A 26,574-nucleotide genomic window follows, 5' to 3' on the forward strand; every position below is an offset into this window, starting at 1 on the left:
CGGGAAATTGACAGATTGTGTCAGTCCCAGTGAGTCGCAGAAGTCCTTTGCTGAGGAGCCATGGCTGGTGAGAGAGGTACCCACACCCAGCCAACTGGCATGATGACAGTTGAAATCACCACATATGAGGAAGAGAGAGTTGGGATGAGTAGATAGAAGTTGGTCCATATCATCAGACAGCGAGATGTAGATGGAGTCATCACTGTTTGGTGGACGGTACAACACACATATGAACAAGAGGTGGGAGCGAAGGGGAAGCCGTAGCCAGAGGTATTCCTGGGGGTGAGGTGGAGAGAGTGCAGTGCAGGGCGAGTGAGGAAGAGAGTTTTTGATAAAGATAGCAACCCCGCCTCCAGGACGAGGCTCAGGTCTATCATACCGGAGGAGGGAGTAGCCCGGGAGAGATACTATGGAATCAGAGACATCATAAAGGAGGAAAGTTTCTGTTAAGCAGATCACGTCTGGTTTGACAGAAGCAACCTGTATGGAGAGATCAGTTAAGTTTGAACGAAGGCCCCGGATGTTTGAGGTCCATACCGTTAATGAAGAGGAAGGGGGAGCATCAGATACAGAACAGGGGGGAGGAGGGGTAGGGTAAGATGTGGAAGAGGTGGAAGAGGTAGGGAGAGCTGTTGAAGGTGTGTCAGAGATTTCAGAATAGCTCGGAGAAAGGGAAGGATGGGGCGGACAAAAGGTTTGATGGTGATTGGGTGAGCCACAATGAGGTGTTATTTGAGGAGGGGGAAGAGCGAGGCAGAAGGTTGGGGGAGATGGAGGTGAGAGTTTGAAGGGGGAAGAAGCGGGGAGGACGCTTTGAGGAGGGGGAGTGAGAGGGGGGAAATTGAGAAGCAATGAGGGTGGGGAGATTTGAAGGGGAGGGGTGAGGGGGGAGTTTGGGAGGGAAGGGACAAGGGGAGGGATTTGAAAGGGATGGGATATGGGGGAGATTTGGAGGGGAGGGGTGAGGCAGGAGTCTAGGAGGGGAGGGGCGAGGGGGCGTCTTGGCGGGGAGGGGTGAGGGGGTAGTTTAGGAGGGAGGGGGCAAGGGGGGAGATTTGAAAGGGATGGGTGATGGGGAAGATTTGGAGGGGAGGGGTGATGGGGAAGATTTGGAGGGGAGGGGTTATGGGGAAGATTTGGAGGGGAGGGGTGAGATTGGATTTTTGAAAGTGTACGATTTATGGGAAACGAACATTTATTGCAAAATGAGTTTCTTGTGACCTTCGAGTTAAAAATACGTTTAAGGACGCTGGATGGAGGATGGAGTGCAGGAGAGTTTAGGGAATGTAGAAAAAAGGCACTATAGGAGATGGATATTTTTTTTGGGATGAATTGATTTGGTGAGCAAGTCGAAAGCAGCCTTTTAAAGAAGAAGAAGAAAAAGGTGTTATAAAATATGACGGAATACATAACTTGAGGGGAAAGTGTAAACATTGAAGGTTAATGAGTGAAAACTATCTGGGGAAATGGGGGAGAAACACGTGGTCGAAGAACGAACGAACGAATAAGAATGAATAAACGAATGAGAACAGAGAAGGAAATGTTTGTTTTGTTTTTTTTTGTTTTTTTTTTTTTTGAGTTGAGATTTACACAAGGAAGTCGGCTATGGGTGAAAAGACTGGGAATACAGAGAACGAAAGTTATTGGATCACAAACGACGGACCGCTGAGAAAAACAAAGCCTCAAGGTTGTACAGTGCACACTGTACAAGGCCTCAAGACACGACACAAATTAACACGATTTTCAATACAGGTATGAAAGATTTGCACCGAAAAATCTTTGTCGGGACACAATATACGTACAACACCATAAATAAATACAGTTTTAACGAAAATACAAATGGGAACAATCACTTAACTTCGATTTCAAATCGTTCGCGACGTGGCAAAGGCCTTGCTCGCGACACGGCAAACAGACGAAATTTATGAAAGATAAACACCGAGAAACAACCAAAGTTGCACACAATAACTTCACACACCGAAAGATAAATACAGTTTCGACAAAATACAATTGTGAACAGACTTAACTTCGAAAAACGTGGAGACCGTGTGGAGCTTCGAAAATCCCTCCCACCGTCTCCGAGATCTCGCGAGATCACCTGCCCCAAAGCCCCAATCGACCGCGCCCCAAAGTTCTTCGTCGAATTTCACGACTTTTCTGTTGTTTCTTGGAAAAATGTTTTGGTGCATAATAATCTAGAGAAGCTACTCTTTCTATCCATATTTTTAAAATCTCAATTTGGTCCCTGTGGTCATATTTTGACTCCTCGGCTTTTTCTCGCTAAGAGAAATGCCCCCAAGTGTCTGCTTTTGCCAGAGCCCGTCACATATGCATGCATGTGAAGGAGCTGCGCTCCAACGCGAGTCGAAAGAATTGACTCGACCAAAGACGGAATTCGTCCGAGTTGCTTTAATGAAACAAAACAGCTCAGGTATTCTGACAAGCCCGTTTATCGGGCAGCAATATATATACACATTTATGCCGGGGCGTTTGCCCGGGAAAACCGAGACCGGGCATGCCCGGGTGTCAAGGGCGAGTCCTGGAAAGGCGAGTCTGGACATGCCCGGGCGGCCTGGCAAGTCAAGGCAGGGCGTGCCCGAGCGCTCTGGGTGAGCCCTGGAAAGGCGAGAGCGGGCATGCCCGGACGCTCTGGGCGAGCCCTGGAAAGGCGAGTCTGGACATGCCCGGGCGGCCTGGCAAGTCGAGGCTGGGCGTGCCCGGGCGCTCTGGGCGAGCCCTGGAAAGGCGAGAGCGGGCATGCCCGGGAAAGACGAGACCGGGCGTGCCCGGGAGGTTCGGGCGTGCCCGGGAACAGCGAGTCCGGGCATGCCCAGGAGAGGCGCGTCTGGGCCCGTCCGGACGAGCCCGGCATGGCGATCGCGCCCTGGCCGCGTCCTGGCAGGTGCAAGGCGATTGTGTACATTCAGCGGGAACCGCTACACACGCCCCTCCAGAATCGACCTGCACCGACAGGGTCAATTTAAGGGGGGTCCGGATGACCCGGCCGAAGCGACCCCTGGAGGGTCGTGGGGGGGGGGGGGTCCGATCTGGTGGTGGGTGGTCGAGCGGGGGGAACCTTGGACGGGGGGCAGCCTCGCCGTGGAGGAAGGGCCAACCGTGGTGGTCGGTCGACGTCCACGTGCGCCGGTTTGAGGCGGTCCACAGAGATCCGGTCCGACCGGCCGCCGACGTCGACGACGAAGGACTTGTCGCCCCGTCGCAGGACCCGGAAGGGCCCGTCGTACGGCGGCCGGAGTGGCCCCCGGTGCGCGTCATGACGCACAAAGACGTACTCCGCTGTGCGAAGCGCCGGGGGGGGACGTAGGACTGGGGGCCACCGTGGCGGGACGTTGGCACGGGGGCAAATCGTCGGGCGGCCTCCTGGAGGTCCGAGCGCTGGTGTGCGGCGGACCAGGGACTGGTAGCGTCGGGCACGAATTCGCCCAGGACGCGGAGCGGCTGGCCGTAGACGAGCTCGGCGGCGGACGCCCGGAGGTCCTCCTTGGGGGCCGTGCGGAGGCCCAAAAGGACCCACGGCAGCCGGTCGGTCCAACCGTCGTCCTGAAGGCCGGCCATGAGTGCGGCCTTCATGGAGCGGTGAAACCGCTCGCACAACCCGTTGGCTTGGGGGTGGTAGGCCGTGGTGCGGTGCAGCGTGACCCCCAACGAGCGGGCGACCGCGCCCCAAAGTTCAGACGTGAACTGTGGGCCGCGGTCGGACGAGATGTCCGCCGGTGCGCCGAAGCGCGCGACCCAGATGGCGATGAATGCCTGCGCCACGTCGGCGGTGGTGGTGGAGGTGAGGGGCATGGCCTCCGGCCACCTGGTGGTCCTGTCCACCATGGTGAGCAGGTGGGTGAACCCCCGCGATGGGGGCAGGGGACCCACCAGGTCCATGTGGACGTGGTCGAAACGCCGTGCAGGCACGGTGAAAGGTGCAAGCGGGGCCTGGGTGTGGCGGTGGACCTTGGCCCACTGGCAGGCCGTGCAGGCGTTGGCCCAGTCGCGGACGTTCCGTCGAAGGCCGTGCCAGACGAAACACGCCGACACCAGCTTCTGAGAAGCTTTCCGGCCCGGGTGAGAAAGGCCGTGGATGGAGGCGAAGATGCGGCGCTGCCAGGAAACGGGCACGATGGGGCGAGGCTGGCCCTGGGAGACGTCGCAGAGCAGGACGGTGCCCGCGAAGGGGATGTCGGCCAGGCGGAGGCCCGTGTCCGCCGCCCGGAGGGCCTGCACCGAGGTGTCGGTGGTCTTGTCGGCCGCCATGAGCGCGAAGTCCACGCCGAGGTGGACCGCGTTTGCGCTGGCCCGAGAAAGACAGTCGGCCACGGCGTTGTCTTTGCCGGCGACGTGCCGGATGTCCGTGGTGAATTCCGACACGGCGGAGAGGTGGCGCTGCTGGCGGGCCGACCACGGCTCCGTGACTTTGGCCATTGCGTAGACCAACGGCTTGTGGTCGATGAAAGCCGTGAACGGGCGGCCCTCCAGGAGGTGTCGGAAATGGCGAACGGCCAGGAATAGACCGAGCAGCTCGCGGTCGAACGTGCTGTATTTTAACTCGTTCGGCCGGAGTTGCCGGCTGAAAAAAGCGAGTGGCTGCCAAACCCCGTCCACCCATTGTTCATGGACGGCGCCCACCGCGTAGTTGGAGGCGTCCGTAGTGAGGGCGATGGGCGCGTTGAGCACCGGGTGAGCCAGCAGCGTTGCGTCGGTGAGGGCCCGTTTGGCACTGGCGAAGGCCGCGTCCATGGCCGCGGACCAAACAATGTCATGCTTGGCCGGCTTGCCCCGGAGGGCCTCGTAAAGGGGCCGCATGAGCTGAGCAGCGCGGGGCACGAATCGGTGATAACAATTCACCATGCCGAGGAACTCTTGTAGGGCCTTGATGGAACGGGGACGCGGGAACGTGGTGATGGCCTCGACCTTGGTGATGCGGTGGCCCAAAAAGTCAACGGTCGTCGTGCTGAAGTGGCATTTGGCCGGGTTGACAATTAAGCCGTGCTCGCTGAGGCGACCGAACAGTGTTCGGAGGTGGAGGAGGTGCTCGGCGCGGGACGTGCTGGCGACGAGGATGTCGTCCAGATAGACGAAAAGAAATGGCAGGTCGCGCAGCACGCCGTCCATTAAGCGCTGGAACGCCTGGGCCGCGTTCTTGAGGCCAAACGGCATCCTCAAAAATTCGAACAGGCCGAACGGCGTGATGACGGCCGTCTTTGGGACGTCGGCCGCCCGGACAGGTACCTGGTGGTATCCCCGTATCAGGTCAATTTTGGAAAATATGACCCATCCCGCCAAACGGGCGGAAAAGTCCTGGATGTGCGGGATCGGGTACCTGTCGGGGGTGGTAGCGTCGTTGAGACGGCGGTAGTCGCCACACGGGCGCCATCCGCCCCCCGGCTTTGGCACGATGTGCAGTGGTGAGGCCCACGCGCTATTGGAGCGCCGCACGATGCCGAGGTGCTCCAACGCGTCGAACTCGGCCTTTGCCACGGCGAGCTTGGCTGGGTCGAGGCGGCGGGCCCTGGCGTAGACCGGCGGGCCTGTAGTGGGTATGTGGTGCTCGATCCCATGCCGCACTGCGACGGCCGAAAACGTCGGCCGCGTGAGGGCCGGGAATTCAGCGAGCAGGCGAGCGAACTCGTTCGCCGTCGGGAGGGCGCACGCCAGTCCGGTCGGCGTGGAGCTGCTCATCGTGCACGCCAGGGACCTGAAGGTCTCGGCGTGGACAAGGCGACGTCGTTTGACGTCGACCAGCAGCCCGTGCGCGCAGAGGAAGTCGGCGCCCAGCAAAGCCTTGGGGACGCATGCGGTCACAAAGGTCCACTGAAAGCGCTGGCTGCCGAAGCAGAGGGTGACGTCGCGCGGGCCTAAAGTGCGTATGGCCGAGCCATTTAGCAGTGACCAAAGAGGGGCCACAAACGGCGTCCCACCTGTCCTGCTCTGAGGCGGGTATGACGCTCAGTTGGGCGCCGGTGTCACAAAGGAAACGCCGCCCGGACGCTTTGTCCTGAATAAAAAGCAAGTTGCCCGATTGGCCGGCGCTCATGGCTGGGAATGAACGCCGGCCCGGCCATTTCCCGACTTGCCGAAAGTGCACGGGGGTCGGCACGTCCGAGCCTTGTGTCCGAACCTGGCGTGGTAATAACACCACGCCTGGTCAGGTGGAGGCCCCGGCCGTCGTGTCGGAAGTGGTCGGCGCGGCGTGGCGGCCGCCAGTTGCACCGGCAGTTCGGCCTCCAACCGCGCAGGGTGCTCGGGCGTCGTGGGCGTCGCCTCGGACGGCGGCAGGCTCCAGGTAGCCGCGCCGATGTGTTGGCCCGCCGAGGAGATCTTATCGGCTTCCCTGGCGAGGGCGCGGGGATCGGTGATCAACGTGCCAGCCAGGGCGAGGTGTACCGGGTGAGGCAGCTGGCGAAGGAACAGTTCGCGGAACAGAAAATCCGGAGAGTGCTCACCGAGCAACGAGAGCATATAGTCCATGCGCTCGGACGGGCGTGTGTCGCCGAGCTCGGGCAGGTCGAGCAGGCGCCGTGCGCGTGCCGCCGGTGAGAGGGCGAAAGCGTCGAGGAGGAGCGTCTTCAGCGCGTCATACTTGTCAGCAGCCGGCGGGTGCTCGAGGAGGCTCAGGGCGCGGGTCGCGGTGGCGGAACCGAGCGCTGCCACGACGTGGTGGAAGCGGGTGTCGTCCGCGGTGATGCCTCGCAGGGCGAACTGGGAGTCCGCCTGGGCGAACCAAACAGCCGCGTGAGCCTCCCAGAAGGTAGGCAGTTTAAGAGTCACTGCCGTGTCCATGTCGGTAGGTCACCAGTGAAGGAGCTGCGCTCCAACGCGAGTCGAAAGAATTGACGTGACCAAAGACGGAATTCGTCCGAGTTGCTTTAATGAAACAACACAGCTCAGGTATTCTGACGAGTCCGTTTATCGGGCAGCAATATATATACACATTTATGCCGGGGCGTTTGCCCGGGAAAACCGAGACCGGGCATGCCCGGGTGTCAAGGGTGAGTCCTGGAAAGGCGAGTCTGGACATGCCCGGGCGTCCTGGACGCGGCCTGGCAAGTCGAGGCTGGGCGTGCCCGAGCGCTCTGGGCGAGCCCTGGAAAGGCGAGAGCGGGCATGCCCGGACGCTCTGGGCGAGCCCTGGAAAAGCGAGTCTGGACATGCCCGGGCGTCCTGGACGCGGCCTGGCAAGTCGAGGCTGGGCGTGCCCTGGAAAGGCGAGAGCGGGCATGCCCGGGAAAGACGAGACCGGGCGTGCCCGGGAGGTTCGGGCGTGCCCGGGAACAGCGAGTCTGGGCATGCCCAGGAGAGGCGCGTCTGGGCCCGTCCGGACGAGCCCGGCATGGCGTTCGCGCCCTGGCCGCGTCCTGGCAGGTGCAAGGCGATTGTGTACATTCAGCGGGAACCGCTACACATGCATTTATTCCTTATTTGTATTTATTTCTGTCCCAGGATGTGGCTTTCCGGTGTGGATCTCTATCAAAACTAAACCCAGGTGCAGTATCTTCTGCGTCTTTGGGTGCACTCCAGCAAGCTACAGGCATTCTTCTATTGGAGGAGAGTCTGATCCAGTATCCAGCAGCAGCACCAAACACTGAACGTCCCACCAAGCGATCTCGTGGTCCACCTGCTCCAAATCCTCCTGACACTGCTCGTTGGCTTGAGCTTGCCAGGTCTGTAAATATTTTTCTTGATTTCCTTCTTTCTCTCTCCCAAGCAATATGATCTTTGAAACGATATCCTCATCTTCCTTTCCATCTCATTCTTTTTGTTTTGCATTAACCACAAAACGTCTCTAAATTTTGCTTCAATTTTATCGAGCTTTTCTTCAATTCTGCCTTTTTATTTCTTATTTATATGTGTGCATGTATCCACCTCTAACAGGCTTTACCGCTCTTTGGGTGACTGGGATACCGTGGGTGGGCTGTTTTCTGAACGCCTGGCAAGTCAGAAAGCCACACAGCAAGGCCTGGATGCTGAGGCACGGGGCGACTTTGTTTCAGCGGCTAGAATATATAATGAGGTGACTGTGAAAAAAATAATGAGTAGATCATCATCGTTTACTTATTGTTGGGTCTTTGCAATGCCATACTGATACATTCTGCCATCTTGTATAACAAGGCTATACAAGGACCTTTGACACAGGAGGCCAATTGACTCATTATGACACGGACACTGCACACCAGACAAAACTTAAATGACGTGGTGGTGAGGTGTTTTTAATTTCGTGGTGGTGAGGTGTTTTAAATTATGTGGTGGTGAGGTGTTTTAAATTATGTGGTGGTGAGGTGTAATCGTCCCAAACGTCCAGTCTGCACCTACCCCTCCCGTATGTATGTGCTACGGGGTTCTTTTTTGAATCTTTTTATGATTTTTTTCAACCTAAATTGCTTATAAAAATGTAATATCACAAACACTCCAAATAAATTTGTGAAAAATAATTGTTTGTATTATGATTGGTGTAAATCATGACAACACAGCAACTCAGGTAGTCATTAGCCTCAGCTAAAATAAGCCTATTCCTCTATAACTACGCATGGTGAGGCGAGCTTAACGAGCCGAGCCAAGCTAGTATATATATATATATATATGCACACACACACACCCGGACACACACACACAAACAGGGACACATGCACACGGTGACACACACACACACGGTGACACACACACACACGATGACACACACACTGACACAGACACACAGTGACACACACACACACACACACAGTGACATGCACACACACACACGGTGACACGCACACACACACACGGTGACACACGCACACACACACAGTGACACGTGCACACACACACACACACACACGGTGACACGCGCACACACACACACGGTGACACGCACACGCACACACACGATGACACGCGCGCACACACACATGGTGACGCGCACACACGCACACACAGTGACACACACACACACGGTGACACGCCCACACACACACAGTGACACGCACACACACACGGCAACATGCACACACACACACATGGTGACGCACACACACATACGGTGACGCACACACACACAGTGACGCGTGCACACAAACACCGGGGACACACGGACACGCAGACACACACACACACACGGTGACACACACACACACACACACACACACTGACACGCGCACACACACACAGTGACACACGCACACACACACGGTGACACACACACACAGTGACACACACACTGACACGCGCACACACACACAGTGACACACGCACACACACACGGTGACACACACACACAGTGACACACACGGTGACATGCACACACACACACGGCGACATGCACACACACACATGGTGACGCACACACACATACGGTGACGCACACACACACGGTGGCGCGCGCACACAAACACCGGGGACACGCGGACACGCACACATGCACACACACACACACACACGGACACACACACACACACACACACACACACAGCATTCAAAGACTTATGGGAAGCTACTCGGGGTGCCAATTTGACATCTCGCCCCGAGGGTCATTTTTCCTCCATAAGCCTTCGATAATATCACGTGCCTTTGATATGGTCTGGCACCCCGCTCTGTTCACCAAACTCTCCTGTGGTATCCATGGAAATCTCCACGCATTGCTTGCGGACTTCCTGGTCATCGTCAATGTGTGGCCCTGAATGGATTTCTCAACGTGTGGCCCTCATCTCCCCTTCCTGTTCAGGCTGGAGTTCCCCAAGGCAGTGTTCTGGGTCCTGTGCTTTTTCTGGTCTTCATCAATGATCTCTCCGACTCTCTGCAAAATCCTCTCTATCTCTTTGCTGATGACTCCACTCTCTGCTGCTCCATTCCTCATCCCTCAGATTGGCAGTCTGCAGCCTCCTCACTCTCTGCTGACCTGGACAAAATCACAGACTGGTCAAACAAGTGGAACATGTCTTTCATTCCTGACAAATCTCACACTCTCACTATGTCTCTCCGAAAAGACCGACTGGACAACCCTCCCATCTACTTTCTGAACAATACTCTTGAAGAAGTTCTGTCACTCAAGCTTTGGGTCTCACTATCTGCCATGACCTTTCCTGGGAAAACCACATTTCCAAGCTGGCCTCCAAAGCCAGTCACCAACTGGGCATCCTCCGTCGTGCGAAGTCCTTTCTGGCACACCTGAGCTCCTCACCACATACAAGGCTTTCATCCGCAGCTCAATGGAATACTGCTGTCCCCTCTGGGCTGATGCTCCTGCCTCACACATAGCTCTGCTTCACGCGGTTGAAACCATAGCATTCAGAATCATTGGAATCCTCCGCGATGAAGCTGATTGTGAGGGCTTTTCTCTGTCTCACCGCAGGCAGGTAGGTGGTCTCTCTGTCTTCTACCGACTCCTCTTCGGCCTTGTTCCCCCTGCTCTGTCTGTGCTCTGTCCCCCAAATATTCCTACAGGTCGTACAAGATCTGCCAGCAACCCTCTTATGGTGAAACTGCCAAAATCAAGACTCTCTATTCAGCTTCACTCTTTCATTCCTCTTTTCTCGCGCCTCTGGAACAAACTCCCTCACTCCCTACAATCCGACTCCTCCATCCAGGTCTTTAAAACAGCTGTTCACCACCATCTCTTATCTTTCCCCAACCAAAACCTTGATCTTTTCTACAAACCAGTCTCTCTCTCTCTCTCTCACTCTCTCACTCTCTCACTCTCTCACTCTCTCACTCTCTCACTCTCTCACTCTCTCACTCTCTCACTCTCTCTCACACACACACACACTATATATATATATATGACTGGTTCTGGCAAAAGCAGACACTTAGGGGCAAAAATTGAGATTTTGATGTCATCTGAATACCCCATGCTTTTCTCTTTCATTTGATACTAGCAGAAGTACCAGTTAATTAGCAGAAGTACCAGACATGTTCCACTTGTTTGACCAGGCAGAAGTACCGACTTCTTTCCTGGAAGTCCTCGTAGTGAAATTCCTCGTAGTGTTCATTTGCTTTATTCCGTGTACCCCTTCCTCCTCCCACAGCCCTACCCCTTCCACAGATCTACCGATGTCCTTGTTCTCTGCTGTTGTTGCGCTTGTGTGCTTTCCTCTATCCCCCTCTTGTCTCCTGCTCCCTTCATTGTATGTTTTATGTGTCTGTGCATGTTTTCATGTTCAATGTGTTAGCTCTTACACGAGCCTCGATTCTGAATACAAAAAATAAAATAATAAAAAGACTCCCAAGCTGGGGATTGTGTGTTTGAATCCCGTCAGGGTTGAACATTTCTTTTCCCTTACTTCTTCAAGTCTTTTATATTGTCTTGAATAAAGTATTGTACGATGAACAAAATGCATTTTTTTCGTATTTTAAATGTAACTTGGGAAAAATTCCAGGGGCATAGGAGGTCCCTTTATATGGTACGTGCCATGTGGCAAACTATAGAAAAGAAGGGCCATACTTCGGTAAAATGTCAGTGGCATAGAAAAGGCCCCATTTTTATAAGGGTATGTGCCATGTGGTAAAGTATAGAAAAGAATATATGGCTGTGTCAGGGAATTTGTACTGGGGGACTCACAGGACTCCAACGACCGGACACAGGTTACAAAAGGTCTAGTTTATTAAACTGTATTCACTTCATCCAATTACCAAAATGATACCGCATAATATAATGGATCAGGTTAACTCTTTTCGCTGGTCCTTCTCGTTCATCCGACACTCCCGTTCGGTCAGCGCTTCACGTAGCAAGTCCTGTCGACTCCACGTTTGCTCTAGTTTATATGGACGAACTGGACTTAATCCTCTGTCCGCTGAAACGTTAATCCTTCTTCCGCTGATGCCCCGAGGTCATGTATTGCACCAAGCCCTGGCATCAACTCGCTCCCCTCCTGCTGTGATTTCCATTTACACAGTAGGAGGGTGCTCCAGCCTGGGGCTGTGACCAGGTGGACAAGAGATTACCATGTTCGGGCACATTCCTGACACTCATTTACGAACTCGGCTTTCACAGAGGTTGCAGGTAAAATGTATCAGCTTCGTTGCCAGTCTTAATCAATAAGTTACCAGTGCCAATCAATAAGTTACACTGAATTACACTTCCACAATTCCCTCATCTTTTTGTTTTTGTTTATATTAACCATTAATCTAAACATCAATATAAGTAAACAATCAATCACTACAAGTAAACATCATTACAAGTATAAGTAAATAATCAATCACTTTGGTAATCAAATTCCCTTAGGCATACACCGTCATCCTGCAAGAATCACAAAACATTTCGTTGGTCATTGACTCCTTCCATATTGTTCAATCTATTGCATTTGCATCACAAATATATTTTCAAAACAACACTTCACCATCACCAAGATACAACAATTTCACTTCATTTTCAAGTTTTGTAAAGCATCTGCACCATCTGGCAAAAACGTTTGCCTCCACACAAATGTTGACTTTGTTTGAAAGGAAGGGCTGATCACTTGTGTTTGAATCCAGGTATGAAACATTTTCTCCTAATGTCTTCATAGCTCCTGCACTACTTCGTGTAGGATTTCGCTGTTGTGGTAACATTGCGGAGTCATAGACTGACCCTGCTCTCCTTGTAGCATTCTTGCCACTTTTTGCTGTGAACCATAATGATTCCTTGAACAAGGCCTTCGCCCAGTTGTAGTCGACTTGCCTCCTCCCTCATTATGAGTGGGCAGCCAGTATTGGTGTGACGTTGATTGGCCAGCAAGATGTGGAACAGGGATGCCGGATGCATCCACAATGATGTTGGGACCATGGTGTTCAGGTCATTCATGGTCCTTACCAGGAGCAACCAGCAGAATCGTGCACAGCTGTTGTGACAAGGGCACAGCCGTTTTTTTTGCAGCTCCATGCTGGTTCCCCGGGCGTTGGTGAAGTAATAACATATGTCCCCGCATTTCACAGAGGTTGCAGGTAAAATGTCGTTGTCCTGCAACTTCTGATGTGATGAATGTTCGAAGCCTTCGAACAAGAGTAAGTGATCGCCTTTCTTTCATATGTTGCAGTGTGATCCAGGCAAATGGTCACATAAATTTCCTTGGTGAAGGTAAGCATTCATCTCCAAGTTACACGGGAGAATGTCTTCATCATTCTTTGAGAAAGAGGGTGTATGCCATGATTAACTTCATTTTTAGCCACAAATTTTCTTTCTCGAACTTCTTCCCAATTCCGTTAGCACTCCCTTCAAAATGTGATCTCGTCTTATCCTTATGCTCAGTCACATCTGAATCTGCTTTCCGCACACACTGAATCAGATAGGGTACATCTTACCATGAAATCAGCATAATCATGTATATCTTCCGATAGTTTCACATTCAACAATTTGCTGTTTTTCCTTAACACAAAAGTTATATTCATTTATATGCGTCACACAAATAATATTCAATCAGGTATGTATTTTATTACTAAACTAAGAATAGCATCCACAATTGCTTTCAGGTTAATATAGTTCAAAAATTAACTCATGCAGGTATTTTAGCACTACTCTAAGAAAATCAATTGTATATGATTACAATCACAAACGGGAATACCTAATTCCCAACAACAATTTTCCCAAACCAACAAATTAAGCATAATGTATTATTACCATAATTCCTCTCCACTTTTTCTTTTCCCTCTTTTTCCCTTAACAGTGTGGCACTTGTGGTGATATGAGTTCACTGATATTGTAATTGACACAACTCATAACATTGTCGTTATGCCATTATCTTAATTCTACTGTTTATGTCGCCATAAAAGTCTTCCTTTTCTGGATCCACATTTCTTTCCTCATTTGTCACTTCATGCGTTATCATCGTGTTGTTGGTTACCTTATTCAAACACACCGTCACTAAGGCTTTCAAGCAAGCCACCACTAAAACAATTGCCAATATAACTACTAAACCAACAAACAAGTCTGCTACTCTTTGTAGACATTATATACCAAACTAACAAGCTTCCTAAAAGGTAAATAAAGAAAATCCCTTAATATGTAACATAATCAGATTATTTGTCTTACAAATGATCCCCCTATCTCCCGGGGTTGAACTCAATCCCCTGATCATGAGTGTAGTTGTGATACATTTTTCACTCATGTTGTATTAATATCAGCAGGTAATTGTATGTCATGTAGGCAAATAAATGTCACTATCCCAAGTAGGAATATCACATGTTGAAAATGTAGTGTTTATCAATGCAAGGGGTGTTAAAATGTAATTCAAATGACTGTAAATCACTACTATCATTTATCTACCACTGAATGTTCTGCTGGGCTGCTAGGTGCAGCCTCATTTTCTGTGGGATCGTCCACCTTAGCCCCATGTGCTTGTTTGCAATGAGGGGCATGAATCCAACTTTCTATTTTGGGTCCATCTTTGTTTCTATTCTTATCAATCTCCTATGGTTTATCAATTCGTTCCAAGATACCGCAACCAAAGGTTTTAACCAAAGCTCTACCAAACTATTTCCAATTTGAACAAAAATGCCAGTGAAACAATGATTCGAAGGATTAACTTCAAGGGGTCAATAAATTTATTCTATAGCCAGATCTAATTTTCCCATCCAATAGTTTGCCTTGCCACATGTCATATTATAACACCTTAATAAACCTTCGAAAAAATGTTTCCCATCTCAACAAATTTCCTTTTTTACAAATAGCCATGTGTAACTTACGTATTTAACTACAATTTCCTCTCAATTTGTTTGGCCTAACTGGCCGCAAAAGTGGCTGCCAGCATGCAGTACCGTTTTTTATCTACCAAGGAAGTGTTCCACACAAGACCTCTACCAAAATGTTGTTTGTAAAAACAAATCTGGGATTTCTGATTACATGGATGCACACTCTCAGGACATTTTCAGGCTGCTGTTAACAATCCACTACGATGACTTAATTCCTTTACCCACAATCAAATAATTAGTACAAATTGAGGATATTATCCCTATCACATTCTTTTATAGATTCATTATGTTGGATCTAATTTTTCCCAATAATTTTCCACTGCTGTAAGGCGGAACAATAGCTCTCATAAGTCTTAGTAATATCGTACTTAATTTGCCCAGCAGAGAATAATTTATTTACTATCCTTTCTCATCTGTTAACCAGTGACTTTGTTTAAACTCCAGAACTGAAAACCCACAATAGTTCAAACCAGCAAAATTTTCTTTACTCTTTTCCCATATCATCTATGCCTAAAACACATCCATACATACAGCACAATTTATATGCTGATAAAATTCAAGTTTATATATATAAAATCCATGAGCAGAGTATTCTGGGAAGTCAGTGTAAGACCTCTCCCAAATTTGGATGATTTTGTACTTCCTCATTTCCTTTTATGAAGCTCATATCCATAAATAGATGTTATTCTCATATACATTCTATCAAAAAATGGAATCCCAAAATTACTCACAATTTTACTATGAATTAATGGCTGCTCATAACCCAGCACATCAAATTTTTTTATATTCCATTTCCCTTGACAAAAGAGATAATGTTCATAATCAAATTATATTTCTATTTTATTTTACGGATTCTCTGGATATTCAATCCCATCCACATATCCCAATCCCATCCACATAAAACTATCCATTTCCAGACAGGCACACTGTCGGTGTCAACAATCTTGTAAGATTGATACACAAAAACACACACACACATGCATTATGCATATTTGTTTGCGTTGGAACCATTATTTACAGATCAGATGGGTGTCAATTTTATTTCAATTTCATAAAATTTGTCAATCAAATTCAAAATGCTTATAGACAAATAAACCAAAAGTCCATTCTTAGAAAACCCTCATGATGTCACATTGAAATTACCCTTTCAGCCTTCACAATAATCTATCCAAATTTTGACTACACACCCATTTGCATGTCAGTCGACCATTGACCTATCAATCGTGCGGAACAATAGTCCGAAATTCCCACCTGATCATCATGTGACTCTTGTCACTTGGTTTGCCAAAAAATTGCAACGCAATTGTTCCAAACTTTGTAAATTTAAAATTGCTGTGCCCAAAATAGAAGATCCAATTTTGGCATTTGATCAATTAATTATTAATTTGTTAACAAGCAAAAAAGAAAAAATGCATCATTCTTGCTCTGAAAACTTTTCAGACACAAGAATCATCGACAGTTATTCATGTTTGTCCAGTAATCGAATCTGTTGAGGCCAATCATCATTTGGGATTTGCAGCAATGAAGGCCTAATCATTGTCTGAGGTACCGGTAAGCACTGGTACCCTTGATCTTGGTTTGCCCCATGACCTTGTCTTCCTGTTGACATACGGACATCTTCTTCTCCAATGTCCCATCTTTCCACACTCGAAACACCGGTTTCTGTCGTTGTCTGATCTGTGCACCTGTGCACTTGTATTGCTGGGCTGCATCTCTACATCCCTGAGTTGCCACTGCAATCTCTCGTTATCTCCTGAAACACGAAAAAATTCTCTGTACCGTCCTTTTTGGGGAGACAACTGGAAATCAGATGGGACAACTGTCACTTTCATTCCTAATTTCGAGGGCAGTTGTGCATTTGTCTCCTCCACTGTATCCTGTATCCTTTTTATTTTAAGTTCTAGTTCCGTTATCCGTTCTTGCTGTTCCCGTTGTCTGGATTCACCATCCCAAAGATGGAATGCAAGCCAGTCTACCGTTAGATTCTGTCTCTTCCTGGCTTTCAATCTTTGTTCCAATCTTTCCAATCGACTTCGCTCAAATGTACCATCTCTTGGAAACTCCTCATCATGTCCCTTTGTCCACAAATACCAATTCTCGACCTGCCTTATAGCTTCTGCACCATAACGGTCGTACATATGATGTGTACAAGTACCTTTTTGTGGAATCTCTTGTTGTCCTTGTGTATTCTTGCAGGCTCCATTTCCCATTCTGCCTTTTATCAAAGTAGCGTTGGATGTGTTGTAGTTTGTTCCTCTAAAGCTTCACTCGTACCTCCAGGAAGGGTCTCTCCACCTGTTCACACGGTGATTTCCAGAGAATCTCCCTCAGCCGTGGCTTTTGCACAATCCAATCTCACAGATCAGTATTTGCAGATGAGCCGGAGGGTCAGTATGAAATGGGTGAATCCTCAGGTGTCCGCTCTGTTGACGGGGAAATCACACAATGGTAACCGCACATATATATCTGTATATAAACTCACCACCTTGCTCAATATTCCCAGGTTGTCTCCACATTGTTAATATCACGCAAAGATATCAAAGCTTCTTTCTTGAGACCGCATTTTCATCAATCAAACAATCAATATATTCAATTCAATTTATTCAGTTCAATTTATTCAGTTAAATTTATTCAATTAAATTCAATCAATTAGATTCAATCAATCAGATTCAATCAATCAACAATTCAATCAATTATTCAATTTCAATTAATTCATCAATATTCATCAATAAATCAAATTAATCATTTTGGATGTCTCCTTGCATAAGCCCTTTCCCCAATGATGTCAGGACAGGTCCATCCATTGACTGAGATCGAATTTCATCGGTCGTCACTTCGGATTCGTACCTCATGTCAATTGATGAATCGCCGTCCTGTCCTAGGGTCATATCTGACATATTTTCCCATTTTGCCTGGTCTCCACAAATTTTTCTTTGCAACCACTAAAGGCAACTCATCCTTCATTCGTGAGACAGCCAAAATGGATGCCAGATATTAAAGTTCTTTGGGAAAAATATCTCATCATTTTCCTTTTAATAGTACCCAAAATCTCTTGGCAATATAAATTTCGTAAAACTCCTGAAATGGGACTGTCAAATTCCTTCAATCATGCTAAATTTTGAAACTCCATCGCTTGTAATACCCAATTTATCCCATAGGGCTTGAAAGTTCTTTCCCAAGTTCATGCAATCATTCTGCATTTGAACCCTATGATATCATTCATAATAATCATCATGACTTTATAGTCATGGTCCTATCATAATCATCTATTTAAACGAACATTTCCTTTATCACCACAGCTATGTGGTATAATCAACAATAGAATAAAACTGTACATAGCAACAGGCTACCTCATGGCCACTTAGTATACCTATTGACAAAAAGTCATAACAATATCGAATAATCATTGAACAATTCAAAAATCGCTTCCACTGCTCTAGCCGCAGCATCCGTGATATTTGTTTGCTCATTCCCTATTCCTGATTCGTCATCAAGGATCTCCATCATCACACAGCGTACTTAATTCCGCATTTTAATGAGAATTCAACAGGAATTTACGACTCAAAGGAAAAAGAACGAGCAGACCTTTTGCAGGATGATCGTTACAAAATCGTTACATATATTAAAGTATTTATAATGTCGACAAATCATATCTTAATTCTTGCAAGATTTGGTTCTTTGAATAAATCACAGCACCGGGAGAACCAGCTCCAAAAATGGATCTTTGTGTTTATTCAGCACCCTAGTAATTGGTTCTTTGTGTACTAATTACACAGCACCCAGGCCCCGCTCATATGGATCTTTGTGCAGCGCTACACAGCACCTGAGCAAAAGGGGTTTCATCTACATTTTCCCTATCTGGTGTACCATCCGTGATATTTGTCTGCTCATTCACTATTCCTGATTCGTCATCAAGGATCTCCATCATCACACAGCGTACTTAATTCCGCTTTTTAATGAGAATTCAACAGGAATTTACGACTCAAAGGAAAAGAACGAGCAGACCTTTTGCAGGACGATAACTGGAATTAGTCGTGAAAATATATCCAAATACACAAAAATACACACCCACACAAATAAACAACATTTATTCCGTTTAACAGAACAAACATTTCCTCTATCATGACATGCATGTCTTCAAAATTATATGCCCAAGAGAAAAAGTAAAATTAATTAAAACTGCGGGCAGTGATTATCCGGGGACCATACCGCTCCATCCTGATTGGACGAGTGCGTGCTAGAGTCGTTAACAACGACAGTCCAGATCCGATTGTTCAAAATTTCAACTCAATCGATCGAAAAATGAACGCAGGGATGCATTTTAAAGGTGCAGTGGCACTAACTGAGTTGCCACGAATATGGCCACGAAATTGCCAATATGGCCATCACAAAATATTTTCCTTAATCAATTGGCTCATAGCATAACCAATCTGCAAGTATCTCATCCGAAGATGTATCTCTGAGGAATTTTAATTAAATAAGTCATTTATAAATCAACGAGTTAATTTATTAAATGATTAATCAATAAATCAATATTTCCTTGACAGCCACATCACTTGGTCAGTGTCATGTCCAAATATCAGCTTCCTTACTCAAAAGGTGCCTGAGTTAATGTAATGTAATTACTGTAATAAGATTACTGCAATTACTGTAATGATTACTGTAATTACTGTAATTACCGGAACTGTAATTACTGTAATTACCTCAGGTAATTACCCTAATGCAATTACTGTAATGTAATAAGAAATGTAATTAATTAAATAAGTACTTCATTAATCGTTAATAATGAAATAATTCCTGAATTCTCATTCGATTCACTTGACATTCGAATGTCCCCAAAACGTTGGAGCAAAACGTTGCAACAACGAAAGTGAAACGTTGTAGCGACGTTGTGGAAACGTTAGCAAAACCCAACATTTGAATGTTCCCATTCATTCCAACAACAAGTTCCAACAACAAGTTCCAACAACAAGTTCCAACAACAAGTTCCAACAGCAAGTTCCAACAACAAGTTCCAACAACAAGTTCCAACAACAAGTTCCAACAAGTTCCAACAGCAAGTTCCAACAGCAAGTTGCAACAACAAGTTCCAACAAGTTCCAACAACAAGTTCCAACAACAAGTTCCAACAACAAGTTCCAACAGCAAGTTCCAACAGCAAGTTCCAACAACAAGTTCCAACAGCAAGTTCCAACAACAAGTTCCAACAGCAAGTTCCAACAACAAGTTCCAACAACAAGTTCCAACAACAAGTTCCAACAACAAGTTCCAACAACAAGTTCCAACAACAAGTTCCAACAAGTTCCAACAGCAAGTTCCAACAGCAAGTTCCAACAGCAAGTTCCAACAACAAGTTCCAACAAGTGCCAACAGCAAGTTCCAACAACAAGTTCCAACAACAAGTTCCAACAGCAAGTTCCAACAACAAGTTCCAACAGCAAGTTCCAACAGCAAGTTCCAACAACAAGTTCCAACAACAAGTTCCAACAACAAGTTCCAACAAGTTCCAACAAGTGCCAACAGCAAGTTCCAACAACAAGTTCCAACAACAAGTTCCAACAGCAAGTTCCAACAGCAAGTTCCAACAGCAAGTTCCAACAGCAAGTTCCAACAACAAGTTCCAACAACAAGTTCCAACAACAAGTTCCAACAACAAGTTCCAACAACAAGTTCCAACAACAAGTTCCAACAACAAGTTCCAACAAGTTCCAACAACAAGTTCCAACAGCAAGTTCCAACAACAAGTTCCAACAAGTTCCAACAGCAAGTTCCAACAGCAAGTTCCAACAGCAAGTTCCAACAAGTTCCAACAGCAAGTTCCAACAACAAGTTCCAACAAGTTCCAACAACAAGTTCCAACAACAAGTTCCAACGGCAAGTTCCAACAACAAGTTCCAACAAGTTCCAACAACAAGTTCCAACAAGTTCCAACAAGTGCCAACAGCAAGTTCCAACAACAAGTTCCAACAACAAGTTCCAACAGCAAGTTCCAACAGCAAGTTCCAACAGCAAGTTCCAACAGCAAGTTCCAACAACAAGTTCCAACAACAAGTTCCAACAACAAGTTCCAACAACAAGTTCCAACAACAAGTTCCAACAACAAGTTCCAACAACAAGTTCCAACAAGTTCCAACAACAAGTTCCAACAGCAAGTTCCAACAACAAGTTCCAACAAGTTCCAACAGCAAGTTCCAACAGCAAGTTCCAACAGCAAGTTCCAACAAGTTCCAACAACAAGTTCCAACAACAAGTTCCAACAACAAGTTCCAACAAGTTCCAACAGCAAGTTCCAACAGCAAGTTCCAACAACAAGTTCCAACAGCAAGTTCCAACAACAAGTTCCAACAACAAGTTCCAACAACAAGTTCCAACAGCAAGTTCCAACAACAAGTTCCAACAACAAGTTCCAACAACAAGTTCCAACAAGTTCCAACAAGTGCCAACAGCAAGTTCCAACAACAAGTTCCAACAACAAGTTCCAAGTCATTATCACATTGCAATGACCTCTAAACATTCCTAAACCAATATCCCATTAAAAAATCCCATTAAAATCCCATATTTTGTCACCCTTTGCATTGTTGAAAGCAATTAATTCCATAACTTAATATTACCTCAATTTATATATACTAGGGCGTGCCCGTACGTGCTTGCAAAAACATGCGTGCAAACAACAACAACAAAACTTTGAAACCACGTGGCAGTAACGACCACAGAACCACCCTCCTATTTGCATGGAATGGTTTGGTCCATTCGCAAAGCCAAAACGAACGACCACAGAACCACCCTCCTATTTGCATGGAATGGTTTGGTCCATTCGCAAAGCCAAAACGAACGACCACAGAACCACCCTCCTATTTGCATGGAATGGTTTGGTCCATTCGCAAAGCCAAAACGAACGGCTTGCGAGTACGGTGACCATACCTTGGGACCCCCTTGTCCGATTAATTTCAAACCTTGACAAATTTTCCATTCCTTCCCTTCCTGATCTTTCGATGTAGGGCTGGGTTCTTTTTTTTTTTAGGATCATGTTGCATCGAGCATTATTTTCCAAAACAGTGTGAACATTAACCCACACCAAAACCTCTGACATCCCACCATTAACACCTATTGTAAGCGTGCCGAATCAGTAAGCATCACCCCTTCTATGAGCCTCGACCAGAGGGTGGTTGTTACTCACAAACACCATTTCCTGTAATTATCTCTCACTAGGGCATGCCCGTACTATATATATATCTAAAATTATATCCCCCGCCGAGCAAGTCGCTGGCTCCAAGTCGAGCGCTTTGAACAAAAAAAGAAGTACTCTAAACGGTGGTTTTTTATTCAACCGTGAAGCATGTCTCAAAGGCTTCTTGATGGACCTGGACAAAATTTGATGCAATTTTTTTTTCTCAATCGCCATCTTTCATCATAATTCTGGACCGGCATGAGGGGGGGTTGTCTGTCATGAATTTATAGGCATGGCGGGAAAACTGAAAAAAATTATTTATTTAAAACGGGTGTACACGATTGTACACGTGTACGGACGGACCTTACCGAACCGGCAAACAAGTCGCTTCATGCACATCAGTGGTGCGTTTCTTCGTGGCGCGTGTCAGAAGAATTACACAGCGCAGGAAAAATACGTATTTACAGAAATCGTTAAAAAAAACTCGGATAATCGCTAAAATCGTTGTGGCCGGTGTACCATATTGGAAATATATATATATATATAAATATAATTCCGTTTCCCGGTTCCCTGTCGCTCGCCGAGCGCCGATCAAGTCAAGTGCTTCGAACAAGTGCAAAAAAAAAAAAAAAAAAAAAAAAAAGTAGTACTTTCTCCGTGTGCGGGTGGGTAAACGAGTGTACCGGCCTTACACGTCCTGGAAGCAAGCGGTCGCAAGGTGCACACTTGCTCCGCCCGCTTCCAGGTCACAGTAAGGCCCTTTAATAACCAGCGCAAAAATACGTATTTACAGAAATCATTTAGAAAAAAAAACGAATAAATTGCTACAGTCGTTTATCGAAATCCCATTCGTGATGGCTCACGCCACCTATATCGCGGCATCGGTGCGCAAAGAAGCCCCAGTCCACCTGCTCCCCCATGTATGTACCCATAACTTCCAAGTTCGTAAATCATATTGGACCAAACAAGACACACTCACCTTTTAAAGAAGACTTGTTTGTGTGTACAATTGATGTCAGCGGTGCCTCCAAGATTGTCAGGGAATTTGTACTGGGGGACTCACAGGACTCCAACGACCGGACACAGGTTACAAAAGGTCTAGTTTATTAAACTGTATTCACTTCATCCAATTACCAAAATGATACCGCATAATATAATGGATCAGGTTAACTCTTTTCGCTGGTCCTTCTCGTTCATCCGACACTCCCGTTCGGTCAGCGCTTCACGTAGCAAGTCCTGTCGACTCCACGTTTGCTCTAGTTTATATGGACGAACTGGACTTAATCCTCTGTCCGCTGAAACGTTAATCCTTCTTCCGCTGATGCCCCGAGGTCATGTATTGCACCAAGCCCTGGCATCAACTCGCTCCCCTCCTGCTGTGATTTCCATTTACACAGTAGGAGGGTGCTCCAGCCTGGGGCTGTGACCAGGTGGACAAGAGATTACCATGTTCGGGCACATTCCTGACACTCATTTACGAACTCGGCTTTCACAGAGGTTGCAGGTAAAATGTATCAGCTTCGTTACCAGTCTTAATCAATAAGTTACCAGTGCCAATCAATAAGTTACACTGAATTACACTTCCACAGCTGTATAGGGTAAATATATATATATGGCTTTGTTCGGCCTTGTTCGAGAGAACTGTCCGGGGCTATGCAACAGCAACAACTACCTACACTTACCTCACCTTCTTCATTGCTGTATTCACCACCACACCCTCACCTTTACCTTCACTCACCCCGCATTCACCTTAATGTCAATCTTCTCTGAAGACTGATGGTGTGCCATTTCTACACATTCCCTACAGGAAAGACTTCCCTCCGAAAAGATCATCGATCTTGCATGATATGTGTTGATATGTGACATGATATGTCTGCATCTTGTCTTGGGGGAGATGTGATTGAAAAGTTGGTTCGTTGCTTGCTCACCAATGAGCTTGGGATCATAGATAGCTTCCTTTCGATAAGGATGTAAAAGTGTCTGCCCAATCTGCATTTGAATTATGGATGCTAAATATACCCTGATGCCTTTTCAAAATGGTAAGCCATTGTTTTGTTACCTTGGCCAAATTTCCTTCTTGAGATTAGCTGTATAATTAGCCTGTGTCTGCCGTTGGTTGTAGTCCTGGGATGTGGACATGGGACTCTTGTCATGGTTCAAGTGGCCTTTGCCGATGTTGTCATTTTCTTGTAATTACCCTATTTATGCTCTATTTATTATGTCCCATCTAGGCATTGGGCGAAGACGATTGGGGGTTTTGCCCTCCCACACATGCGGAAAAGGACTATTGGGAGCGGGCACGTATGGAGTGCTACCGACAGCTGTGCTCATGGCAGTACCTAGACCAATGCACTTCGGCAGCACTGGATGATGACCTTGACTGCATTTGGGATGACCCCTTTAACCAGGTGAAACCTAAATCCGAGCAAACCAACCCTCATGATCTTTTAAAAGATGCAAAACATAAATGTTTCATATTTGTAGCTTGAATACACTGTTGAGGGATTTGTTTACCAAATCCACAGTGCCTTTAGTCAATGGATAGGGCCTTTGCATAATATAATGATCTTACCAAAATCTCACAATGCCAAGGTAACAAAGTGCCTTTGCTGAACAGGAATGTTATCTGCCGGCAATGATGGAGAGCAAGACACGGCTGGCAGTGAAAGGCAACTTGGACCAAGCATTTTTTTCATTTGTTGACAAAGCAATGGAGGTGAAGGACCGTCGTGATCTGCTGGAAAGTTACTACCCCCGTGAACTTGCCACACTTTATCTTCTGCAGGGAGACCATCATCGTGCCCGTCACTACCTTCTTTCTGCTTTCCGTATCTTCACTCAGGTGTTTGCTCCATTCATTCTTCCAGGTTACACTAAAAATTGCATTCTTCCGTCGCCTTATCAAAGTCCGAACAGCTTTTGTATTTTTCTGGTGTGTCATTCTTTATTGTAGGCCATCTATTCTGTTACACTTGTAATGATATGAACCATGGAATACCAAACCCTTAGATGTGTCATGTGATCACCAAGACGTTTGTGTGCATTATGCTTAAAATAAGAAATCGTTTGCTTTTCCTCAGTGATATGAAGCATCGTTGTAAAGATGATGAGTTGGGATCCCAAAATTTTAGTTAAAATCAAACCTGATTGACCAGTGTAAAGGATTTATATTCACAACATCTTTAAATGGGGCTCGTTTGAGGGGAATTAATATGTCGACTGTCCATAAATATATCCTTTATGGATGGGATTTTCTCTCCGCCACATGGTACCAGTCCACATTTTTAGGTTAACTCGTTAATGCCTTCAAGGCAATAGGTTGGGAAATAAAATGCTGCCTTAAAAACACTTTTAAAAACAATAAATACCAGAACTGACCATATCCCAAAAGTGGATTTTAAAGATATCCATCAGCACATTTCAAAAATATGTTGTGATGCCTAGCTCATCATTATTATTATTTTTATAATAATACTAACTGGAAGCCAACACGATAGAAAAATAAAAACAAACGGAAGCCTTTTATTCTTGTGCTGGTTGAAAGAGCTAAATTGCGTTTTTGTTTGTTTCTAGTTAGTTTTGGTTTGAACTTCCCTGTAACTCGTAATTAATTAATCGTTTTATTCCAACTTCTTTCCTGGAAGTCCTTGCAGTGTCCATATGTTTTATACCTCTCCCACCTCCCCCAAGCCCTCTCCCTCCCACAGATCTCTCGATGTCCCTGCTGTCAAATGTTGTGTTTGTGTCCTTCCCCCTCGCTCCCCATCTTGTCTACTGCTCCCTTTATTATATGTTTTATGTGTCGGTTTGACTTTTTGTGTGATTAATGTTAGCTCTTTCACAAGCCTCGATCTTGTATGCAAAAAAAAAAAAAAAAATCGGCATATTTCTTAACATCGAAAAAAAATAATCTGGGAGCAATCGAAGCAGCAGTTTGTTTCCTTGTACACCACTCAGGTTCAATTTTTTGGTCCATTTGAAAAAATTGCAATTTTCCACTTCGTTTGGATTAATTTGAAGCAACTTCTGCTGAATATTTTTTATTTTCCTCCAAGCAGCATTTCTGTGTTTCAGAGTGGGACAGACAGACAATATGGCATTGCCTATATATATATATATATATATATATATATATATATATATATATATATATATATATATATATATATATATATATATATATATATATATATATATATATATATACATATATATATATATATATATATATATATATATATATATATATATATATATATATATACATATATATATATATATACATATATATATATATATATATATATATATATATATACATATATATATATATATACATATATATATATATATATATATACATATATATATATATATATATATATATATATATATATATATATATATATATATATATATACATACATATATATATATATAATCTAATTTGAACTTTAATATGTAAATGTAATGATAATTTTGTGATTAAAAATGTATCACTCCTCAGCAATGGGCCGGGATGCCACCATTACTCATCGAAAGCCGAAAAAGGCTCCTCCAGCAACTGCAGCCTCTTACTGAGGAGTTGGACTTCCTGGAATTTATGGCACAAAGTGGTACCTTCCTCCACCTCCAATGTTACACTTGATCATTGCCACCTTATTTTCCTTACCTCCTAGTTTTCCACTAATCTGCTCCTTATTTATTGTCCTATTTATCATTTTATCTTTTCTTCCCATTGCTTCTTCAACTGAAAACAA

General features: G+C 46.0%; 1 protein-coding gene across 3 annotated transcripts in view; it reads left to right on the forward strand.

Moving 5' to 3' along the window:
- PRKDC (protein kinase, DNA-activated, catalytic subunit) overlaps window positions 1–26,574 on the forward strand; it is a 334,330-nt gene that overhangs the window by 250,431 nt on the left and 57,325 nt on the right. For all 3 annotated transcript variants that reach the window (XR_010984003.2, XM_068112798.2, XM_068112799.2), the window contains exons 62-66: window positions 7,453–7,673; window positions 7,885–8,023; window positions 24,046–24,222; window positions 24,432–24,656; window positions 26,322–26,430. Coding sequence is in view for 2 of the 3 variants with exons in the window: in XM_068112798.2 (XP_067968899.2) it covers window positions 7,453–7,673; window positions 7,885–8,023; window positions 24,046–24,222; window positions 24,432–24,656; window positions 26,322–26,430 (871 nt within the window). In the remaining variant the exon portion in view is untranslated. The remainder of the gene's footprint in view (window positions 1–7,452; window positions 7,674–7,884; window positions 8,024–24,045; window positions 24,223–24,431; window positions 24,657–26,321; window positions 26,431–26,574) is intronic.

The sequence above is a fragment of the Myxine glutinosa genome, chromosome 4 (genome assembly GCF_964187855.1).
Source record: "Myxine glutinosa chromosome 4, kmMyxGlut1.1, whole genome shotgun sequence".
Taxonomy (NCBI): domain Eukaryota; kingdom Metazoa; phylum Chordata; class Myxini; order Myxiniformes; family Myxinidae; genus Myxine; species Myxine glutinosa.